The sequence below is a fragment of the Empidonax traillii genome, unplaced genomic scaffold (genome assembly GCF_003031625.1).
Source record: "Empidonax traillii isolate 1590-97213 ecotype Southwest subspecies unplaced genomic scaffold, ASM303162v1 scaffold161:size1573837, whole genome shotgun sequence".
NCBI classification, from domain to species: domain Eukaryota; kingdom Metazoa; phylum Chordata; class Aves; order Passeriformes; family Tyrannidae; genus Empidonax; species Empidonax traillii.
In genome coordinates, this window is record NW_020955354.1 from 116,568 (window position 1) to 137,901 (window position 21,334).

Genomic DNA, 21,334 nt, shown 5'->3' on the forward strand with positions numbered 1-21,334 from the left:
TTGAAGAAGTAAATGCCCCTCAGCTGACCAATAGTGATGGAAAAAGCACAGCGCAGGGACAAGCTATCTCTCCAGCACTCTAGCTGGGGCTGTGTGCTACAAGTGATGTCTCAGGGCAGTGTGATGACACAGAAGTGGAGGGCTGATTTGATGGCAACTCTGCTATAAGAGAAACAGTAGCAGAAATATTGCACAAAAAGCCCCAAAACCATGGTCAAAGGAGTCCCAGATGAAGCTGAGATAGAGTGCCAGTGCAATCCAAATGCTTTGGCAGATGAAGATGTGGTGGCTACAGTGAAAGCTATGGCTGCAGGAGGAGATCCAGCTCTCTGAGGCTTAGTACAAGTATCTTGCAGATGAGCAGAATTGTAGCAAAGAAATGTGTGGCTGTCACGTGTTTCTGCTCCTATCAGAAACAAACCCAACCTTTGCCTAACAAGTGGTACCCAAAGGAGCAGTATGTCACTCGTCTGTACAGGGTCACGGAATAGAAAAGGAACCCTGGGACACCAAGCCCTGTCACAGACTGTGATTTCTTTTAAGAATTTATAAAATTTTATCTTTAGTAAGTTCAGGGCCTTCTACCTTTACATTATTTACCATGGCCTATATAGTTTGTGTGCACTGTGGACAAATTCTTATTGCCAGGTCTCACAAGGTCAAGTTGGTTTTACAGGGAAGAGTCAGTTTTACCTGTGGAGTGGGAGGAATATTGAAAACTAAAAACACTGCTGTTTTTTTTTTCTTTTTGTTTTGGGGGCTGTTGTTAATAGAGGAGCTTTTATTCTTTCACAAAAATGCCAGTTACACTGATGGCACAGTGAGGGTCAAAGGGAGAGTATTTGCTAAGAGAAGGCATTACTATGGTGGAGTAATTAGGTTTGCACATTTACTACATTTTTGAAACATGAAGGATTTCAACCAGAATCCATATACCTAAGACAAAATTTACTGCACAGGGACCCTCACACCTTTGCAGGAAGAATGCAAAGGGAACGTGAATAATTTCAAATGCCCTTTTCAAGAGCCTGTGCATATTGGGAAAACAGGATTCTTCAGGAGAAAAGGATGGTTGGATTTAAGAACAAGTGGATTTCAGAGCTGAGCTTAAAAAAATATACAGGGATCTGCAACTCTATCCAGATCAAAAAAACAAGAAGGCTGTTTTGTTTTTGCATTCCTGTGAAGCACCTACCAGAAAGGATGGATATTTTTCTACCTAGTGGTAGAATGCAAATGATAAAAGGATGCTTTAGTGATGGATATGTTTTAGCTTATCACACTTTACTTGTCATAAGTGACTGGAGAAAACAGAAAGGTCTGTAACATATGAGAGATTGGACTGGACGATAGAAGGGCTTCTTTTGGCCTAAGACTTTGGGATCTGTAAGCTACAACTACTGGCACACCAGTGGTGGTAAAAATGCTTTTGGGACCTTTTGTGCCATAAAGGAGACTTACTTTGTTTCCATTCTCTCAGCCAGAGGGCACAGCTCAAACCACTCACCTTCTTCTCTGTACTCCACAGTGTAGCCTGAAATGGTGCAATTGCCTGTACTGGATGGTGGGAGCCAGCGCAGGATCACAGAGGTGCAGCTTCTCTCCTGAGCAATAGGACGGTTTGGGGCAGCTGGGACACCTTGGGAAGAGAAAACAAGCACCAAGTCCAGCATTACATCAACAGGTGGTAGTGCTTTATTGTGAAGATCAGGTGTATCAGGTACATTAGGTCACTTATGGGGCAGCTGCACCTTGTAGAGGGAGCACTGTGGTTTACTCTGGGTTACTGGCCCAGCCAGAGGAAAGGCAGTGACACAGTCCTGATCACCTACCACTGAGGAGATGGTACTTCCATATTAGCAGCCGGGAGAGAAGCCCTGCTGCATCAACAGGGTCTCAGAGTACTACAGCATGGGGGGAATTTCTTCTTACTCACACCTGGTGGTCAGCTCACTGGGAGGCCCAGAGAGCTCCCTGTAGGACCAGCCATGAGAATCACCCCTGAAATGCAGAGGATCTGTCTGAGCTCAGCTGCTGTAAAGGCAGAGCCTTTTTACCTGCCACTTTCTACTGCTGATTTTTACTCCAGCTCAAGACCTGATGCAAAATCTGTGGAACTGAGGAAAACAAATATTCCCATGGACTTCACTAAGCAGCAAGTGAGGTTTTGAGGGTGGGGAGTCTGCTGCCATTGAAGTGTCCAAAAATGACACAAGCAAGGCATTCAGAGCTCTTCTGTGTGTATGAGGCTTTGTGTGCTTGGCAGCAGATTGACAAATGACCAGTAATTCTTCTGTGCTTTGCTTAGGGTTCCCTTCAGCACAGGAGTAGTTAGTGCAGCCACTAACTTGCTTGGATAAATTGGGAACATTATGTCTCTAGGGCATCTGGTGAGGCCAAACAAATGGACTTCTAAATGCTTGTGACACTGCTGCATCTGTAAGTCTCCAGGTAGACATTCTTCCCTGGACCCTCCCCTTCAGCACAGCAGGCACCTCTCATCTCTCATGCTATCAGATCCCAGAGCTGGAGGTAATGAGCATCAACTCATTATGTTGTATTTATTACAATTAGATGGGTCACTAATTACAGTGCTGAGAATTCAGGCTTGGAGACATGTCTCCAAGTTGAATCCCTGCAGAACGGTTCACCCAGGCCAATTCCTTACTTCGCCTTCTCCATCCCCTAAAGAGAGGGGGAGGTGGAACACTGGTGTCCCTGGATCCCAGGTCCTCCTGCTCCAGGCAGATTCTAAAGCCCAGAGCTTCCTGCAGTTAATTGGGGCGTCATCTCCCCAGGGACTCAGCAGCCCAAGGGAGCTGAGCTTCCCCTGGCCGACCTCACCGAGCCCCTGTGAAGCAGCGCTGTGAGCAGGATGCAGGAGCTGAAACAGTGCCAATGCATTTTCATTTCCCAGACATGATGTTTACGATCAGACGACTTAATCAAGCACAAAGAACACGCAAAGCCTTCAGCCATCAGTGGGAGTTGTGGCTGAGGAATGGTTGTGTGATTTTAACATCTCAATTCACCTGGCACAGCCCCACATCCAGCTGCCTCTACACTGGCTGTTCCTGGGTGCTCCCAGCCCCCACTAAAGGACCCTGTACAAGAAAAATCCCACATGTTAAGGTCAGATGCACTACCTTGGACTTTGATGGTTGCAGAGGTTGAGGCGGTTCCGTGCTCATTGGTTGCCACACAGGTGTAAATACCGCTGTCCTGAGGCATCAGGTTGCAGATCTTCAAGGTGAGCTCCCCAGACTCACTGTGGGTGCAGGAAAGCCCCAATTATAAAGTGCTGCTTCACTTGCTAATGGTTTTTATACAGTTCCTGTCCTGCCTGATTACAAACACACAAATCCTGTTAACTTATTTGAAGGAACATCCCCTCCCAGCAATTTGGTACCTGAGTACAGCTCCTCATCTATCAGGATTAGGCTGTTAATGAAACCTTTGAGGAAACCTTTGGTCCAAATTGCCTGCCAGGCAAATCTGCTTGTCTGTTATGGCCTCGGAGGAGGTGATGAAGGATCACTCAAGCAGCAAGCAAAGTCCAGGAGTTGAATATTTCCTGTGCTTGTCCAGAACTGGATGCTTAGACTCCATATATGTGGAATGATTTCCTATCCCTGGATCTTTCCTATCTCGGGAAATGCTGAGCTGCTGTACCTCTGCAGTGAAGTCCAACAAACACCAGACAAACTGGGCTTCCTGCAGATGCAGAAAGCAGTCACACAGCACAGGGTGCCTGACATTGCTGGGGAGTTTCAGACCCCTGGAGCATGTGCCATTGATGTCATGTTGCTGCCAGGCCCCCATTTGGAAGGCTGGACATTTTGTAAGGGCTGAGGATAAAGAGAACAGTGCCAAGTTCTTGAGAGACACTCAGTCTTTGGGCCAATCTGAGAAAATAAACAGCTCTGCAGAGTCTAGTGAATTTATAGCAGTCTGTTCATAGTCACTTTGGTTTGCACATTTCAGTCTTCAATATGCAATGTGCGGGAGTTGGCCTGAATTAAAGGATTTTGCTTGTGTAACTGCTATAGCTGTACTGGAGACTCAGCTTAGAGCAAACAGTAAGTTCCCTTGATGGCAAAACTAGGCTAGTTCTTGAATGCCTAATGTGTTGGAAACTGCAGAAGGGCATTGCTGGGATAACTGTCTGGACACTGCAGCCTTTGCTGGTCTGACTGTACAGGTTTAAAACAGGAGAGGAATATCCTCTTTCCCCACAGTCCAAGACACTTGTGCCAGCAAGATTTGTAAGAGCCACTGCTCCGCTGGGCCTCTCCTTGGCAGGCTGTGTCTTCACTGGAAAATGTATACGAGTAACAAGACAATACAAGTGCTGATAGTGCACAGGGAGCCAACACACAGGCAGAGGACTGTGATGGAAACCAGAACCCTGCATGGAAAAATCCCCCCATCCCAACCACAGCCAGAGCCTGAAGATAAAGCACTAGTGATCTACTAGGTAAAGGCTAAAGACAATTTTTTGATGCTCTGGGACAGTCACATAAGCAAATGGTCTCTGAAGAAAGCTCCTGATCAGATTTGATTTTTTTTATTGAACGTGTAAAATCCCTTCTCTCTTAGTGTTCATTTTTCACTTTCAGTGGCTTTGTTCTTCCTGGATTCATTTCAGCCTGAGCCAGAAGCGCTGAAAAGTTCAAATGAAAGATTGCCTCCCGGAGATTTCCACTGCAGTTTGGCCCAAATTGCTTATATAAGCTGCAGATGAGCCTCCAGCAGCAGGCTGTTACCTGACCTGAATTCAACTCCAGATCTTTCTGAATCTTTCCAATGCTTATTGTAAAGATAGTTTTTCCTCCTCCCTCGCCAAGCCGGAAACATCATGACAAGCATCTTTCTGTCCAAGCACAGCCAGATGTAGCCTTCCCAGGAGCACATGTGGGGTTTTTTAGAAACAGCTGAGGAAATGCTCAGGAAAACTGCAAGAGTTGCTACCTCTGCCCATAAGATGAGAAAATGCCCAGTCATGGGGGTATTGCAGGGTGGTGGGGGCTTGCTCTGCTTGACTCCCAAAGGTGAGCATGGCATCAAAGTCAAGCAGAGAAGCCCTAGCAATGCAGAGGTGATATCAACCAAACTAACAGGCTGTGAGCATTCTGGCTTCTGGCTTGCAGCTGGCTCAGGAGGTAAACGAGAGCAAGCACATGTCTGCCAGCAGCACACTCAGCTCAGGAAACAATAGGGCTACCTGAGCCCCAAAGCCTGACCCTTTTTAGCTGATGTGTGGTGCACCCATGTGCCCATACACCATGCCAGACTTGATTAACTGCATTTCTAGTGAGCCTTGTAGCTGGGCTGGTGTCATATTTGAGGGTAACACAACCATCATGACCAGCTATGTTGGGATTCACAGGCAGGACCTTACCAGGATGACACTGTGTAACTGGCTGTGCTGTTTTCATTGTCAAGAATGTTTTGATCTGGTCCTTTCCAGGTTATAGTTGGTTTGGGTCGTCCACAGACTTTGCACTGCAGCATCACTGTGTCACCAAGGAGGCAAGTGATGTCCACTAATGGCACAAGAAACTCTGGAGCCACTGTAAAAAAAACCATGGGGACACACATATGACACCTTTTATCTGCAGGTGAGGATGTCTAGAGTCATACAAGTCTAGAGAAAACATTACAGGACCAACTTGGGATATGCATCCCAAACAGGTGGGGGCCTGGGTTTATGCTACCAAAATTCTCCTTCATTAAAAGCCAGCAGCTCACAGCTCAGAGAAGGAGGCAGTGGGAACTGTCCACCCCCCAGCCCTGTGCCCTGGCAGGAGGATGAGACTTTGTGAGGGCAGGTTTGGAGGGTTCAGCCTCTCCCCTGGCCCTGGGCTGTCTGAGCTGAGCAGGCAGCAGGAAGCCCACTTTCCCTGGGGACTGAGCAGCAGAGCTGCCTTTGCTGCAAATGCAGGGTGCAGAGCATGCTGAGGCACCACAGTAAATCACAGCTGCTGCACAGCTGTCCTTAACTCACCTTCTTGAATGAAATTGGGGTTGATTATCTGCAAAATACAAAGAGATAAAAGCATTTATTTTCTGGACAGTGACAAAGAAACATCTGATTTCACAAGGTGGTGAACCTGACCAGTACTGCAGAAGCACAGACCAGTGGCAACAAATACCTTCTACCAATCAGAAAGTGCAACAAGCTTTAGTGACAACAGAACAGGCCTGGGCACAGCTGGGAAAGTAAAGGAAAGCTATGGCTTCTTGAACTCTGATAAAGCATCACAGGTAACAGGCGCAGCACCAAGGCTGAGGAGGGTGGGTGTGCCCTCTCCTTGCCTGGGTGATAATGCTGAAGCCATTTTTCCCAGAGGTGGATTGTGCTCCTCCCATGCCTGGCTCCAGACCTGTGTCACAGAGCATCTGCAGTTACCACATACCTGGGACATGTCATGAATACTCTGCCACATGAATACCTGCCACTAACCAGGTTTGGGGAAATGTCCTTTAAATTCTGCTCAGCTTCAGGGAAAAAAAAAAAAAGTGAAGCACTAAACCAGAAATACTTCATTCTGCCCACTGGCGAGGATCAGTCCTGCAACAACTCTTGGTCTATCACAGTGAATAAAAATTCACTCATTTCACTGGACCGCTGGAAACTTTCCAACTTGAAACTATGTTTGGATAATGAGGAATTATTCTATCTAACTAGCTAATTGATCAAGTTATCAAAGGCTTGAAAAGCTGTTCTCTCTCTATAGCCTCTATGTGCCAATGTAACCCTGGAAGCAAAGCAGGGAAAAGCAAAGACAATGCCACTAAGTTCTTATGCTCAGAATCAACCCTACCTACATTGTAGTGTACAGTAGTATAGATGTTTTAGCCTTGTTAACAGTTCTAATAATCTTGTAAGGCCTTGTTATTCAAATTCAAGCTAATAATTTCATATCAAGCAGCAAAAAACCCAGTGTGGTTTATCTCACCTTAAGTATCTTTGTTACTTTTTATTTCAGAGCTATTTTGGAAGATGCCAATAAAGCAGTGACCTAATTCATGGCCTAACAAAGCTGATGGGAAGTTTTTTGCTCAGAAACCAGGCCATGAAAAAGAAGCAAAAACTGTTCAAAATAAGGTAGATGTGTCTTCAAAATTTATATTTACATTTTGGCTTTATAAATAGTTTTCCAAGGTGAATGGCTCAGGGTGCAATTCAAGGAGGCACTTGGGCATATTCAGGTTCACTTTGGTCATGGCTCTTCTTTATAGCCCCAGGCAAAGCTCTGGTACCAGCACTAAGACCTCAGGGTCTGCTTTCCCCTGTCACCAGCACAAAGCCCAAATGAACCAGGCATAACATGGACTTGCCCCTCACAAATGTTCATTTTGTCCTCACAGAAACATACCTGACATCAACAAATTCCTTTCCACCTGAGACTGAGAGTATCCTTTGTCCTAGCAATAGGCAGAATTTGATCCTTTGGGATACATCTACAGAGAGCACAAGGCTCACAGAACCAGCTGAAACAACCAGTCAGTGCCAGTACTTTACACATTGCCCTCCAGAAATGAGTGGGGGCTGCTGCTTGTCAGCAAAGCAGGTCTCAGTCCCTACCACACAGCCAGTCAGACTGTACCTGGTGGACAAAAGTGTGATGGCTTGGACTCCCACATGCTCCCAAGAGTGTTGGGACTTAAAACACATCATTCACAGCATCCTGGAAGGAGAAACCATCCCAGAGAAGACTCTTTGAGCACTATTACTATAATTAGGGCTTTTTTTTTTTTTAAAGTTCATGTTTGGGGCATCTCTGCAGTGGGGATGTCATACTACCCTTGCAATGGGATGGCACAGTTCGGCTCAGCTGGTAGGAGCCTGAGCACATGAGAGCCAGCCCAGCTCTGTGTCAAGTCTTCCTCCTGCCTGCACCTCCTGGCCCTGGTTTCCAAGCAGTGGAAAACACAAAGTCCCATCTCAAGGATGCAGCTGGGCACTGACATCAGGACACAAACCTCTGAAAGGGTGAGGGACTCAAGAGGCAGCAAGTGTTGTTCTGCAGAGTCCAGAACCCACATATGGCCCCCTGGACAATGCAGAAAGGAAGAAATCGTGGCACAATGGGATACTGGATGAAGAGCATCCTCTCTCCCCTCTGTGCATGGGAAGAGAAAGAGATGGATCTCTGTGATTAAGTTGTATTGCTCACACAAAACAGCAAAGAAAGAAAAAGCTGTTCTGTGGATACCATTGCTTGCCACTTTTCCTCAGAGAGATGCTGTCTACTTTTCAGCTGAGTAACCCCAGGCATCAGCTCATTTGCACATACATCTTCATTTTTGTAGTGTTTGGCTTAACTGAAATAGAGATCCATCCTTCAAAGCTCTCCCCTTCCTTCCCTGCAGCATGCACTAAATTCCCTTATTATTCACTGATCTCCATCCCTGTAGGATTAGCAATCAGGAGAAAGAAACACTCGTAACACTTTACATTAATTTTATAACTCTAAAGGATTCATTAGAAGATGCAACTACAATGATGAATGTAATGGATATACCTACAAATAAAAAAGTCTACATTTCTAGTGACATCCAAGGTCCAATAATTTATAATAATTGCCTTACCAATTTTTTTTTCACCGTGGGAATAGCAGAAATAAAATTATCACTGCTAGATAATATTGGAAGAGTTTGTGGGTAAAATTTATGTTTCCCCTCCCAAAACTTCATCTGTTAATTCATCAAATGTCACCTAACAAAACCCCCACAGCCATGTCACAGCTTTTGCCTGCTGTAAGTTTAGAAAAAAATAGAAGTCTGTTTGCACGAGATTGTTTAAGTGCTACCAAAGCATATCACTTAATTAGGGAACAGGATTTGGTCTGCTTTGAAGGAGGGGGTCAAATGATGGGGTGAGAAGGGCAGAAATGGGAAAGCAAAGGTTCACAGCCAGACCTGCAGCCAGAAGCCAGATCCACTGGTTCACACATTTGCTCCCAAGCCCTGAGGGTTTGCTGCCTCTGCAGGCTGGCTGGGTTTCCAGGCTATGGGTGGATAGCAGGAGAGAGAACCCTTCTGAGTCCTTCTGGACTAAATGTGAGACCTTTGGAGATAATTTCTCCATTTGCTAAATAGATTTTTAATTCCTGTGCGTAGAGAGGGGAGCTCCAGAGCGTGGCCTCACTGCCCTCAGAGGATGGGAGCTCACGTACTGCTCCCACACAGTCTCCTGCTGGTGCCAGGACTGGTTTCCCTTGTGGATGCACTTGCCAAGTACCTCTTTAAAATGATGCTCTGTACAAAAAGCTGGAAAAGATCCTAAAGTCCGTGCAAGTAACTCTTCACAATTCTCTTCCTCTTTCTTCCTCAGGGATTTGCAGAGAGATGAAAGCCAGGCCAGGTTGCTCTGAAGAGCAGAAATCCCTGAGGGCAAGGGCCCAGGTGGGCTTCTGATGAGCAGGGTGTTTTTTGGGCAGGGGATGCAGATCTCCTGCAGCCACTGAGGCTCGGGGGCCACCACATTGCACCTGCAGCACATGATGCTGCCAGGGAAGTTTGCATGGGCAACATGGTGGGCTCCAAATCCAGGTGACTTCTCCCTCAGAAAAAAGGATGTGAAATACTGCCCTCTCCAGCATGTTTCCCTGCTTTTTAAAGCCCCTGCACACCCTTGGGAGCTCCCACACAAGATGAAGAAAGGGCAGCAGTGGTGCGTGTGGGGATGCAGGAGTCCTGGCTTCTGTGCATCGCTGCCTCGGGGAATGCCCTGCACTGCTTTAAAGGTGGAAAAAAAGCCCTGCTGGATATGTGGCTTTTGTGGATTTTTTCTTCTCTCTGAAAAGCAATATGAGGCTCAGTCCTGACAGCCATAACCTGGCCGTGGTGGCCACGAGCAGGGGAAGGTGGACCAAGGTCTCAGTGGGACAAAGGCTCCCTGAAGAAATCCCAGCAAACACCACCTGCCCCAGTGTGGATGCCAGTCTGGCCTGAGAGCAAACAAACCCATGGGGATGGAACTACCCAACACGAAAACTTCTCACAGCGTCTCCAGTGTCAGTCCGTACCATGCAAACACAAACCCCAAGGGATGAAATTTAGCTGGCAAGGCAGGTAGGAAACACAGCTTGCTCTTTTTTCTTGGAACATAATTTTAATTGAAATGAGATAATTTTTTTTTTCTATTGGATGAAATACCTGTAGCTTTATCCAGGGTAGGTGAAAACTTGCAAGGCTCCCTCCACGGCCAGGAGAGTTTCTGTTTCCCATACAATGAGAGCTGAAAATGGAAACCCTACGCAAGGTGACAAAGGCAGAACATGAAACAGCCTCTGCTCAAGCGATGTGGGGTCTAACACTAACCAGGCAAAGACAGGCAGCTGGAGGGAGGGGTGTGAGATAAAGAAATGGGAGGATGGCTCAGGGTTATTCAGTAAAAAGCCAGAAATAGACCTTGCTTCTTCCTCCTCTAGCCTGCGTGGTTTCAGGGCTCAAACCAAGAAAGGCACATGAGACACGTACTTGAATGCCTTTGAGGACTTGCAGGGATCTAAGTGACTTAGATCTATGTGAATTAAGTGTAACTCAACACTCAGGCTTTAGAAAAGCAGCATGGGTGCTTCATCCAACAACTCAGCATTTTGCAGTATTGGGCCATTTTTTTCCTCATTTGTTAAGCTCATATTATAAGGACAGAAAAGCATCTGCAGCAGTAACTGCAAAGTCCACTCCCAAAGCGGCTCCAACTGCCCTAATTCTTAGCAAAAGCTTATCTTTCATTTGTGCCCACATGCTTTATCTGGTGGGGAGTGAGAAGCCATCCTGCCATGCCAGTGGCTGGTCCTGAAACGCTCTGCAAGCACAGCTCGGCTGCCTGAGAGGGTTCTCACCTTGGCCAGGGTTTGGTTCTCCATTGCGGAGGTGTCCTCGCCATTCCTACTCCACTTCCCTGGAGGAGGGGCTTATGCCCAACACAGACACACCAATCCACAGAAGAGTCCTGCAGATGCTTGTATTTTTCTGTTTCAATCCCATTTCAGAGGTGCATAACAAAACCAGGAGCGAGAAGAACATTTCTTTTCCCCCCAAAGCATAAAGCTAGGCTGCAAACCAAGCCTGTGCTTCATCTAAACAGCAGAGGGCATGTTTACTCCAAGACAAGCAGCTCAGTATTTTGTAAACAATAGCACCTCTTGGTCACCGAGTTAAAATAAAATATTGACACAATTGTCCATGGTGGTAGTAGAGTCAGCAGCATGTTCCTTGCTCCCTTACTCCAAAAAAAAACCAAAAAACCACCAACCAAAACCAACCAACAAAACAAACAAACAAACAAACAAAACAAACAAACAAAAACAACCAAAATTTAACGATTCCCAGAAATTAGTTACAGAGAAATTAAGCCAACTCTAATTTGTAGGAAAAGTTCTATCACTCATCTCTGCCTAGGTCAACTTTTATGTTGAGACTTTTGGGGTGACAAGCTCATAGTGTTACCAGCCTCCCCTTCCGCAAAAGAGAAACAAATTAGCAAGAGGAACTTTCTGATAAAATGAGCAAATAAGGATTCCATCACACATGGATAGATGCCAGCAAATACAAAAAAAAATTTAAAATGGCATCTGGTGAAATGTCCCATGGCATCAGCCTTTTGGCAGGGATAGGGATGCCTTCTGGCACCCAAGCAAGGATGGGCTCGGCTACCTTTGAGACTGATGGAGAAGCCACAAGGGATGGTGACTGCTGTACAGTCAGAAGCCCTCTCACCCTCATCAGATTCCTGCTGCATGGTCTAAAGGGCTGGCTGCTTCCATGACTGAGCCTGTGTGATGTCTCTACTCCACGCACCACGTCGTAGCACTGTACCCCTTCCTGCGTGTGAAGTGTTACATCTTGCTTTTCCAAAAGCTAAACCACCATGTCTGTGCCGCCAGCTCAGGCTATGTCACACCTGGTGAGCCACCTTCCTGATCTGTCTCTATAATCCCTGGCCACTCAGGGCAGGGCACCACCACAGTGGTGTTGCCCATGGAGGCTGTCATAGGGAAACATAGGAAGTTCTCAGGACTGTAATCATTCACACTGTAGTAACAGGCCAGGAAAGGCTTTCTTTCCAGTACTGTACAAGATTTTGCCAAGAAAATATGTTAGATCTGCTCTGGAGATAGACAACTTCAGGCAGGGGGTGAAGGCATTTCCCTGAAGCACTTGGGAATTCTTGGCCTGAGCTGAGTGTTGACTTGGAGCCAATGCTGTATCCACCAAGCCGTTACTTAACACAGTATTCTTCCCTACAGGACATTTCCTAGTGCTTATCTTGCTTTAAGTGTCTCTGAGTAGTTCTAAAATGCTAAAATGTCATTAACTGAAAAAAGCAGATTGAGAAGCCCAACATATGTACCTTGGCAACAGCCCAGCTTGCTAATCTAATGATGGCACTTAGAGTGACTCAGGGTGGGCCTGGGTTTCATCTCTCCCTTGCACAACTAAGACACAGGAACAAACACTACAGGCTCAGTGACAGACGTGTGTCCACCAGCAGTACTTGCACCACACTGCAGCTGGAGTCCTGCTGTGCAAAACAAGATCTGTGAGGTCCATCCCAAAGCCGTGAGGAGCTGCTGCTGGATTCAGTGAGGTTTAGCTCAGTCAGACCTTCAGACTGCGGGAAGAACATTCACTTAGATAGGAGAGGTAGCCCAGTGGGATTTCCACAGCTGACTTATGACCCCCTTAGCATTATCGAAACCCAATGAGACTTTATGACACAGAAAACTGTAGGACAATTAATTGTGTCACTGTCCAGGATCCCAGACTTGGGTGTGGATGATATTTGCTGATTCACAAGGGTACACTTCCCAGAAGTGGAGTTGCCTGTCTTTGTGCAATTAGCTACAGACATGTGGAAAGGGAGTCTCCAATCTTCCTTAAATATAGGTTATTTCTATCACTCACGTGGCTACACATGTTCCTTAAGTGCCTGCTCCTACACTCACATATTTAATAGATGAGTTTGTGCCTCCTGTTTTGTGGAACTACAGCACAAAGCAGAAAACTAGAGGTAAACCCCAAACTTCACTTCCATCCTCATGCACTTTCATTACATATTAATAAACAAGAGGAAAAAACCAGTCATCAAGAAATACTATTTCTAGTTAAAGCTACAATGACTGGGAAGCTCTCCGAGGCCAGCATGTCACTGTGTGGCCAAACCCCCAGTAATGGCATTTTAGCTCCTTTAAGAAGTATCACCCAGAATTTCAGTTTTCCTGCTCTCGTGATATATGTGCTCCATGTTTCTTTCCTGACTGTGTGCCCCCTTGAAACAAAGTGCTTCAGAAATCTGGAATCTACTGAATGGAATTTACTGAGGTATTTCATAAATAGCAAGCCAAGCAAGATCTGAAAAGCCACAGTACCTGAGGGACTTCATGGATATTATGACCAGCTTACCAACTTCTTACACAGTGAGTAGGTTGGGGGCAAATTGCACCGACACTTCCAGGTAATTAATACTCTGCTTTGCATTTAGAGACTGCTCTCTCTGTTCCAGCACTGGGTGCACGTTCTCATGCACAGTGGGAGGAAGAGGGATGTCAGGGGTGACAGTCCTATAGGAGAAGCCAGGTTGACTTGCCCTGTTATTACCTGGCTGTAATGACAGCTACAGACAACTCCACCTTAATGACACAGGAAGGGCCTCGTGCACCTCTGAATGTTGATGGCTGGGGCACAGCTCTCCTACCAGCACTCCCAGTGTCTATAAAATCCATCACGAGCCTAGCCAGGTGTGAGGACAAGGTCTTCCCCTTCCTTGGACAGCTGGTCATGTTTTCTCCAGCCACCCTGGGTGGCCACAAGTGGCTCTGCTGGGACATACCACAGAGCAAGCAAAGGAAAACCAGGTGAGATGCTGATGTTGACTGCATGCACAGGTTGGGGTGGAGGGGTAGCACAACTGTTTAACAGTTATTTAAGCCTAGTACACAAAGTCTAGGGCACCAATGAAACCCTGAACCAGGCTCAGGTGGTGCAAGTAGTTTGTCTTGCCTGTATTTTAATGAGAAAAGATTTTGGCTTCCAAGGCCGTAATATAGGTAATTTCTCATAATACATTTGAAAAGGAGAATCAAAACACTCAAAATGAAAGGAAATGGAGAACAATCATGGCTCCCAGTAGCTGAATACCCCAGACCTTTACAGACTAGACTTTCTCATGGCCTCTTCTAGGGCTTCATGAACATTTATGAGCTTGCCCTTGCTTTGCTCCCTCTAGATGATTTTTAGTTTATACTGGGTACCACCAATCCCCTGCCCCCAGCATTTCTTAGTTAGACCAACGAGCTGACCACATTCACTCCAGGCTGCAAATGTATTAAAACCAGCACAAGGCAAAGGCCATGCTGCTCCTTGGAGGACAGTGTGACCTTAGCAAGTCACCCCCACAATTGTTCTCTTAATTTCTCTCCCTCTGCAATTTTAAACATTTGCTCAGCCTAAAGAGAGTTTTTCTCAGAAGCCAATTTGAGCTTTCCAAGCCATGAGGAACAGTGTGGCTCCGGGGGACTTCAGCAGTGACGGTGGCACCTCCAGCCAGTGACCTGGGGGATGCAGGATGTGGTTTCTGAGTGTAAATCAAGTCAAACACCAGGCACACAGTTACTCCCCCAATAGCAGATTGATACCATAGCTAAGACTTGACATTAATGCCTTTTGATTTAAACAGGAAGGCTTTTTTCTCCCTAAATTCAGAACAGTAGACTATACCATGGTAAAAACCCAAATCAAACAATCAAAAAGACCCATGTGGAGTATGCTGGAACTAACCAGAAATGCCGACACTGTAGGACTCAGATACTCCCACTGGCAATTTTAAAACATCTGTTTTTCCTCCTGTTGAGCAAAGCCAAAACACAGAAATCCTCTTCAAAAAGAACAGTGATTCTCACCCAGCTCTCTACAATACACCTGTGTCTCAGCCACCTGTTACCCCACAGGGCATTTTTCAGTGAGGGAAAGCTTGCACAGACTCCCATGCAGTAACCAGGCACTCTTAACAAACACATACACCTCTCGTTGTTACCTGTCACTGGCAAAACGCTCTTTGAAAATGCAAACACACTCCTGAGAATAATGCAGCTTTAGTGGTAAGGACAGTTCAATCTCCAGGATGTCAGCTGGGTCAAAAGCTCTCCTTTAGTACACATCCCAACACAATTAAAATAAAAGCAAGCTTTCAGGTTAACAGCTAAGGTGGTGCACCTCAAAAGACTTCTCCCTCTTCTTTTTTTTCCTTCCAGAAGGAAGATCAGCTTTTTTTCTGCAGGATGTTTATAGTGCAGCCTGGCTAACAGCATCCGGGAGATCTGCTGGGACACAGATATCCTTGTTCTCCAGTGACCTGCCCTGGCATTGCCACAAAATCACTACATCTCTGAACCTGTTTCAGCAGGAACCTCTTTCAGCCTTGGTCCAATGTTTAGAAATGACTGGTGTGGTCACTATACACAGGAAAAAAAAATGGATCCTGCAAGATATGGACTGAGGAGAATCAGATATATAACTGTTTATGATTTTAAGCTCCTTCAGGCTCTCTCAACATGGCACTCCACTAGAACTGGTGGTTTCACACTGGAAAAAGAGTAACATAATGTACCATGATTTGAGTCCACCTATTTGCATCAGCTTGGCCTGTGATACGAGTACATTCACACAACTAGTTTTACCATTCTCCTTCAGTACTCTGACAAAAATGCAATTTCCCACTCTTCCAGAAGAAAAAGGAAACATTGTCGTTTCTGATTTTCTAGATAAAGTGCTGGTTGTGGTACAACAACATTTGCTCCCGTGATTTATAACACAGGCCTGACCAGCAGCTCACCCAGGGCAGGAGTTGTTTTTAACACAGAAAGCCGCTACGTTTATCAGAGTTGACACACGTGCATTATTGTTGGAATGAGGTACCACGTGGGAAACAGTGATTGAAGGTGACTACATGAGCCTCTTGCCCACCAGAACTTTGTGCCTCATCCTCCTCCACTGCTCCCACCACAAAGGCAGCCCAAACTCCAGCCCTTGGCAAACCCAGAATCGTCGCTTTGTGTGACTCACACTAAATTGGCACAGGCCTGCAAGTGATACAGACCCACCAGCTCCCCTTTCAGCAAAGGCATTTCAAAATGGAAAATTTTCTTGGGAAAAAAATAATCACAAGGATGATTGTCTCTACCTCCATGCTAGTATTGGGGTCAAGGTCATCACACTCTGATTCCTCTGAGCTGTTTGTCTCCTTGTTTGGCAGCATGAAGAGGAAGAAAGAGAACAAGAGATTAGAAAAGAGATTGGTTAGTCAGGGCAGAGCAGCAGCACAGTTGAGAGCATCATGGAAATGGGTAACATTAGAGAAAATGCTCCTAAAAAAAAAAAAACAACCAAAAAACAAACCGACAACAAAACAAGGGAAGGAACGGCAAAGACATGCTTTTGCCAAAGAAGCAGCAGTGATTCTGCAATTTGTTCAGGTAGTAAAAACAAGGAGGAAGCAAGAGGAGGAAGAACTGTGCCACCATGCTGGAGCAACTGCTTTCCTTGGGCCCAGTCCTTCCTCGGCGCTGCAGGCGGCTGCACGGTGGGTGTGAGGACACCTGGGTTGCAGTGGCAGGTTCCTCCCTTTGCACATGCCAGGGCTATTTCACTAGGCTTGTAAGACTGAAAGCCTCTGCAAAGGAAAACACTTAATCATGGGCTCTTCTGGAGAAGGGTGGATCCAAAGGACATGCTCAAGTGCTTTCCTGAATCAAGGCTGGGCTTTGGTTGTGTCAAAATCACAACAAGTGTTTGCTTGCCTCTGTTTCCCTCTGGGGGGAAAGCCCCAGAGGAGTCCTGAGCAGGCCTCATGGTCGGTATTTAGGGATGGATCCTCTGAGTTGGAGCACAGTAGTCAGGCACCCAGAGCAGAAGATGGAGCTTAACCCCACAGTTCTCAACTTTTTCCATACTGGGAGATCTCAGAGAGAGAGAGAAAGAGACGCAGACACACATACGCGCACACACACACACATACACACACACAAACAGACACACACGAGACCCTCTCCTGGCAAGACAGAGTCAGCATCTCTGCCCTGTCTGTTTAACATGGAAAGAAAAAGGTCATTGAGACCATCTCCCTGGACCAAAAACCTTAAGCATCCCAAGGCTGGGAACCCCTTATTTTGAGATATGGTGAAATATTGGCCTAAAGAAAACTCATCAACTTCAGCAAGGCCATTGGTTCATCCAGTGGCTTTCTCACTGCTGCAGCTGCTCTGATGGAGCTGCAGATTGAGCCAGATCAGAGGTCAGTATATCATTAGTGTCCCAATTTTAAGCTATTTAACCATTTATATAGTTGGGTTTTTTAATGAAGATTACTTACTTGCATGTGGGATGCCAGGAAAAAGAAAACAAAAAACAAAGGCTGCATTTTATCCTGCATGCAAAAATCCTGCTAAAATGGATACTATAAAAAAAAAGGAAAAAAAAAATAAAAAGATAACTAAAGTTGAAAAAAACTCAACAAAAAAACCAAAACCCAAACTCAAAATTGCCGCCCCCTCCCTCTCTCAGGAGAGGATACTATAGGGGGTGGAAAGGATGGGAAGCAGGAGAGCAGCACAGAGTTTTCAGATGGCCTTACTCACTTTAACAGAGACTTTGTTCCCCAGAATATCCTTGGATTTACGTGGCCCATTGGCTTCATTTTTGCCACTGCTCTCCTTTTCCGCCCGCTTTCTCATGCGCAGGGTATGCCAAGAACATGACTTCCTGTTGTACCAAAAAACGCAGCAATCAAATGGCAAATCATAGAAGGAAGGAAGGATTTGGAAAGGGGAACCAGCATCCACATTTGCAATTATTGCAATTCCCTAAAAGGTGAGAGCCACCAGCAATACACCTGCCTTTATTTCAGCAATGAGAGTTGAAGTTCAAAACCAAAGAGTTCTGCAAAGCAGATGTTGTGCCACAGTTGCTGTTAAAATGCATGGAGCAGGAAAAAAATGTCCATGATGGAAGCACAGGCAACTACAACTTGGTCATCTGTTTTTAGGGACTTTATCTTGCATTGCCACAAATAGATATTTTTTTTAATTTTGCTACAGTTAAAAGACCAATTTGGTCCTCAGTCTTGTTGGTTAAAAGCAGTGAAACAAATATACTTAAGAATGGTCTTAATAGATTACTCAGTACAGCACATAAAAAAAATTTAAGAAATTCAAGGTGTTGCTTGCTACATGTTGCTCAGAACACAAATAGCTCAATAAATAGGAGCTGCATCATTAACTTTCCAAGAGGTAAGTCATTTCCTAGAATGACATGTGCTTCTGTGCCTCTCAACCAAGAATTTCCCATCTGATTTTGCCAATCCAGTTAGAGTGGACATCAGTCAGCCCAGTACATTTTTCACCCTTTATTACTGCTCCTATGACCTTACTCTTGGAAAAAAAAACAATAAAAGATCATGTCACCCTTTCTAAGAGCAATGCTGTGTTGACAACAGAAATTGCATATCAAAGCAGACATAAAATTAAGAAAAAAACAAACCAGTTCTGGATATGGATTTCATTTGGTTTAAACAGTGGACAGGTTGGGGGTGGGAATTTGGGAAGGGGTATGTTGTCTAAAGCATAAAGCTCTCAAAACAGCAGAGTGATGAGCTGGGGTCCAGGTTCAAAGCATCTGCCCACCTTTAAGTCATGCAAATTTGATTTGCATGTTTAAGCCCAATGTTTGGCACATGTCACGTCTACAGTACCTTGACACATTTTACAAAGCAAGTTGCATGTAATCCAAGGATCACCTGCGATGCCAATAAAACGCAGTATGTTAGCAAGGTAGGACTCAAAGGATGCCCCACACAGCCGACGCTCCCACAAGGACACTGGGTCTGATTCCTAAGCGTTTTCTGGTTATACTTCAGCACCTGATGGGAGCTGTACAATAGCTCAGTCAAACGAAAACCAAATGCTGCCACTGACGCAAAACTGAACTGGGTCATGTCGACTTTTTTTGCCACCGGGATCAGTGTCTCCAGTGCACGTGGCTGGCACAGGCAGTCACGTCTGAGCACAAGGAGCACCAGAGCACCCTGCAAGTCTCAGCCAGGCAGTAAAAATGCCAGTATTTGGGCGTTTCTGGAGAGGGTCCAAGTAAGATGTGCAGAGCAGGGGAAGTTATCCAACACTTCAGGACTGTTACATTTTCTTTCAAGATACGTCAAGAGTCAAGGACATGGCTGATGGACTCCCTGACCTGTCGGTGAATAATACATGGTGACAACACTACTGGATTACCATGTATTTTGTGTACAGTATTTATTAAGAAACAATTATATTACCTGAACTAATTAGTCAGTATGATCTGGCAGACTAGATAAGGTTGAAGGTAGCACCAGCTCCAGGTTGTTTTTTAACCACAGGACTCGTATTATTCAAGTCTGGTTTTGTTTTCAGAATTGTTTTAGCTGTTTCAGTCTGAAAACATTATTTAAGACTTTAAATCTCACTGCAAGTAAGAAGGAGAGTGCAATGTATGTGTCTTTCTATTTTGTTACACTTTTCTGGCCACAATTCATCTGACTACAAAATTTGATGCAGAATTTTACTGTACAGCTGCCATGAAATCAGTCCTCACCAGGAGTCTGGTACAGTGGATGAATCTAAGGGCATGTGGTTGCATATTTTTGTTAGAGAGGAACCCAGGAAAGGCCGTGGCAGATGTGCAAGAGACATGCTAAGCAATTCCTTTGGCTTAACATGCAATTCCAGGTAGCATTCATTACTGACTGACAGGTGAAGTCATAATTTCTCTTAACTGAAATGGCAGCAGAGATCAAGTTATTATTTTTAGTGAATCTGTCACAAAATCTTTTCTGGTGTTCAATTCTGCGCCTTGAGGTACTTGTGTAAGGTAACACAATTTGTAGCATACATCATGCATTACCATCTAGTCATTTTAGATGTTAAAAAGAAATCAACAGGTATTACTGAAAAGAGGGTTGTACCTTCTGTATTTAATACCAAAAAACCACTTTCTTGCTTTAGTCATTTCAGACTCACAAAGTTCTAAAAATCAGAAAAGAAAAATATATATCCACACATTTGTTAAATAAGCAACAAAATATTATAAACAAAATTAAAAAACAAAACAAAACCAAACAAAAAAAAAGTCAAACTAGTCCTTTTACCTCATTAAAACATGCTCGTGGTGAAAATTTATTTTACATATTTAAAATAGTACATTTAAAATTAGTTACATTACAAGTACAATGATGAACATTGCGACTATCCATTATATTGCACAACCTGACTTCATCAATACGAGTTTGTTTCTTTCCTTTTTTTTTTTTCTTTTAAATAGTGCAAAATACTTTATACAGGAATGTACTTGGATGGGGGACTCACAAACCAAAAAGTATATTACAAAAGTTACTGAAAACAGAAAAAAAAATAAAACAAACCAAACCAAAATTAAAATTAAAAAAAAAAGATACAAGCTGTACAAGGAAATTGCCATAGACAACAAAATCTCTCCTCCTTGAGAAGCGAACCTCAGTCCAACACGGGGCCTGGATTTTTTTGTCTTTTTTTTTTTTCTTTTTTTGCTAGATGCTGTTATAACCAATATATAGATTAGTAACTTAATACAACATAAATATAAGTCCAGTCCGAGCAGGTCCATGTCGGCGTAAAATGGTGTAACATAAAGCGTATCTTTAACCGTCTATGGTTTTATTTCTCTCCAAAGTATAAACAAACCCCCACAAAATGAAAATAAGCAAAACCCGAGCTATCCACCATGGCTGCCCGACGCTGCGGATTGACCACTCAGCTTGTTCCAATGGCACTGTAGATAAAAAAATCAGCAGGAATGCCCTATCATTTGGGTTTGTTTATTTTTATTATTTTTTTTTTTCCTCAAAAGATCCACACAGTGCTCCCAGCGAAGCCAACATGGCACTTACTTGATGCTTCCGTCGGTATTATCTGTGGTGGATTTAGTGAGGGGAGCCAAGATATTGCCAGGGATCCATCCTTCAGCGGCCGGAGAGTGGTCGTTCGCGGGCTGGTACACCAGGAACATGTTCTGCTGGTTGACAGCAAGGATCTGAACCACCTGTCCCTGATTCACACAGATCTCATCCTCCTTCAGTGCATAGTAATCTTTAATCACCACCATGGAAGAGGTCCCATTGCACCCTCCCAAATCAGGCTGTGAAAACGGACACAACAGAAACCGGTGAGCGGGTGGTGCTAAGGAACCTGTTTTTCCCAGCAGCAATCCCGATACTTTATTTCCAACCTAACCCAGGGAAAAAGATACAAAA

The 21,334-nt window shown here is 44.8% G+C and overlaps 1 protein-coding gene across 1 annotated transcript in view; it reads right to left on the reverse strand.

The window, feature by feature from the left end:
• KALRN (kalirin RhoGEF kinase) overlaps positions 1 to 21,334 on the reverse strand; it is a 498,966-nt gene that overhangs the window by 11,646 nt on the left and 465,986 nt on the right. The window contains exons 51-57 of the mRNA XM_027885121.1: positions 20,972 to 21,219; positions 17,652 to 17,775; positions 16,199 to 16,258; positions 6,008 to 6,035; positions 5,402 to 5,573; positions 3,147 to 3,268; positions 1,508 to 1,639 (exon numbers count right to left, since the gene is read on the reverse strand). Of these exons, the coding sequence (XP_027740922.1) occupies positions 1,508 to 1,639; positions 3,147 to 3,268; positions 5,402 to 5,573; positions 6,008 to 6,035; positions 16,199 to 16,258; positions 17,652 to 17,775; positions 20,972 to 21,219 (886 nt within the window). The remainder of the gene's footprint in view (positions 1 to 1,507; positions 1,640 to 3,146; positions 3,269 to 5,401; positions 5,574 to 6,007; positions 6,036 to 16,198; positions 16,259 to 17,651; positions 17,776 to 20,971; positions 21,220 to 21,334) is intronic.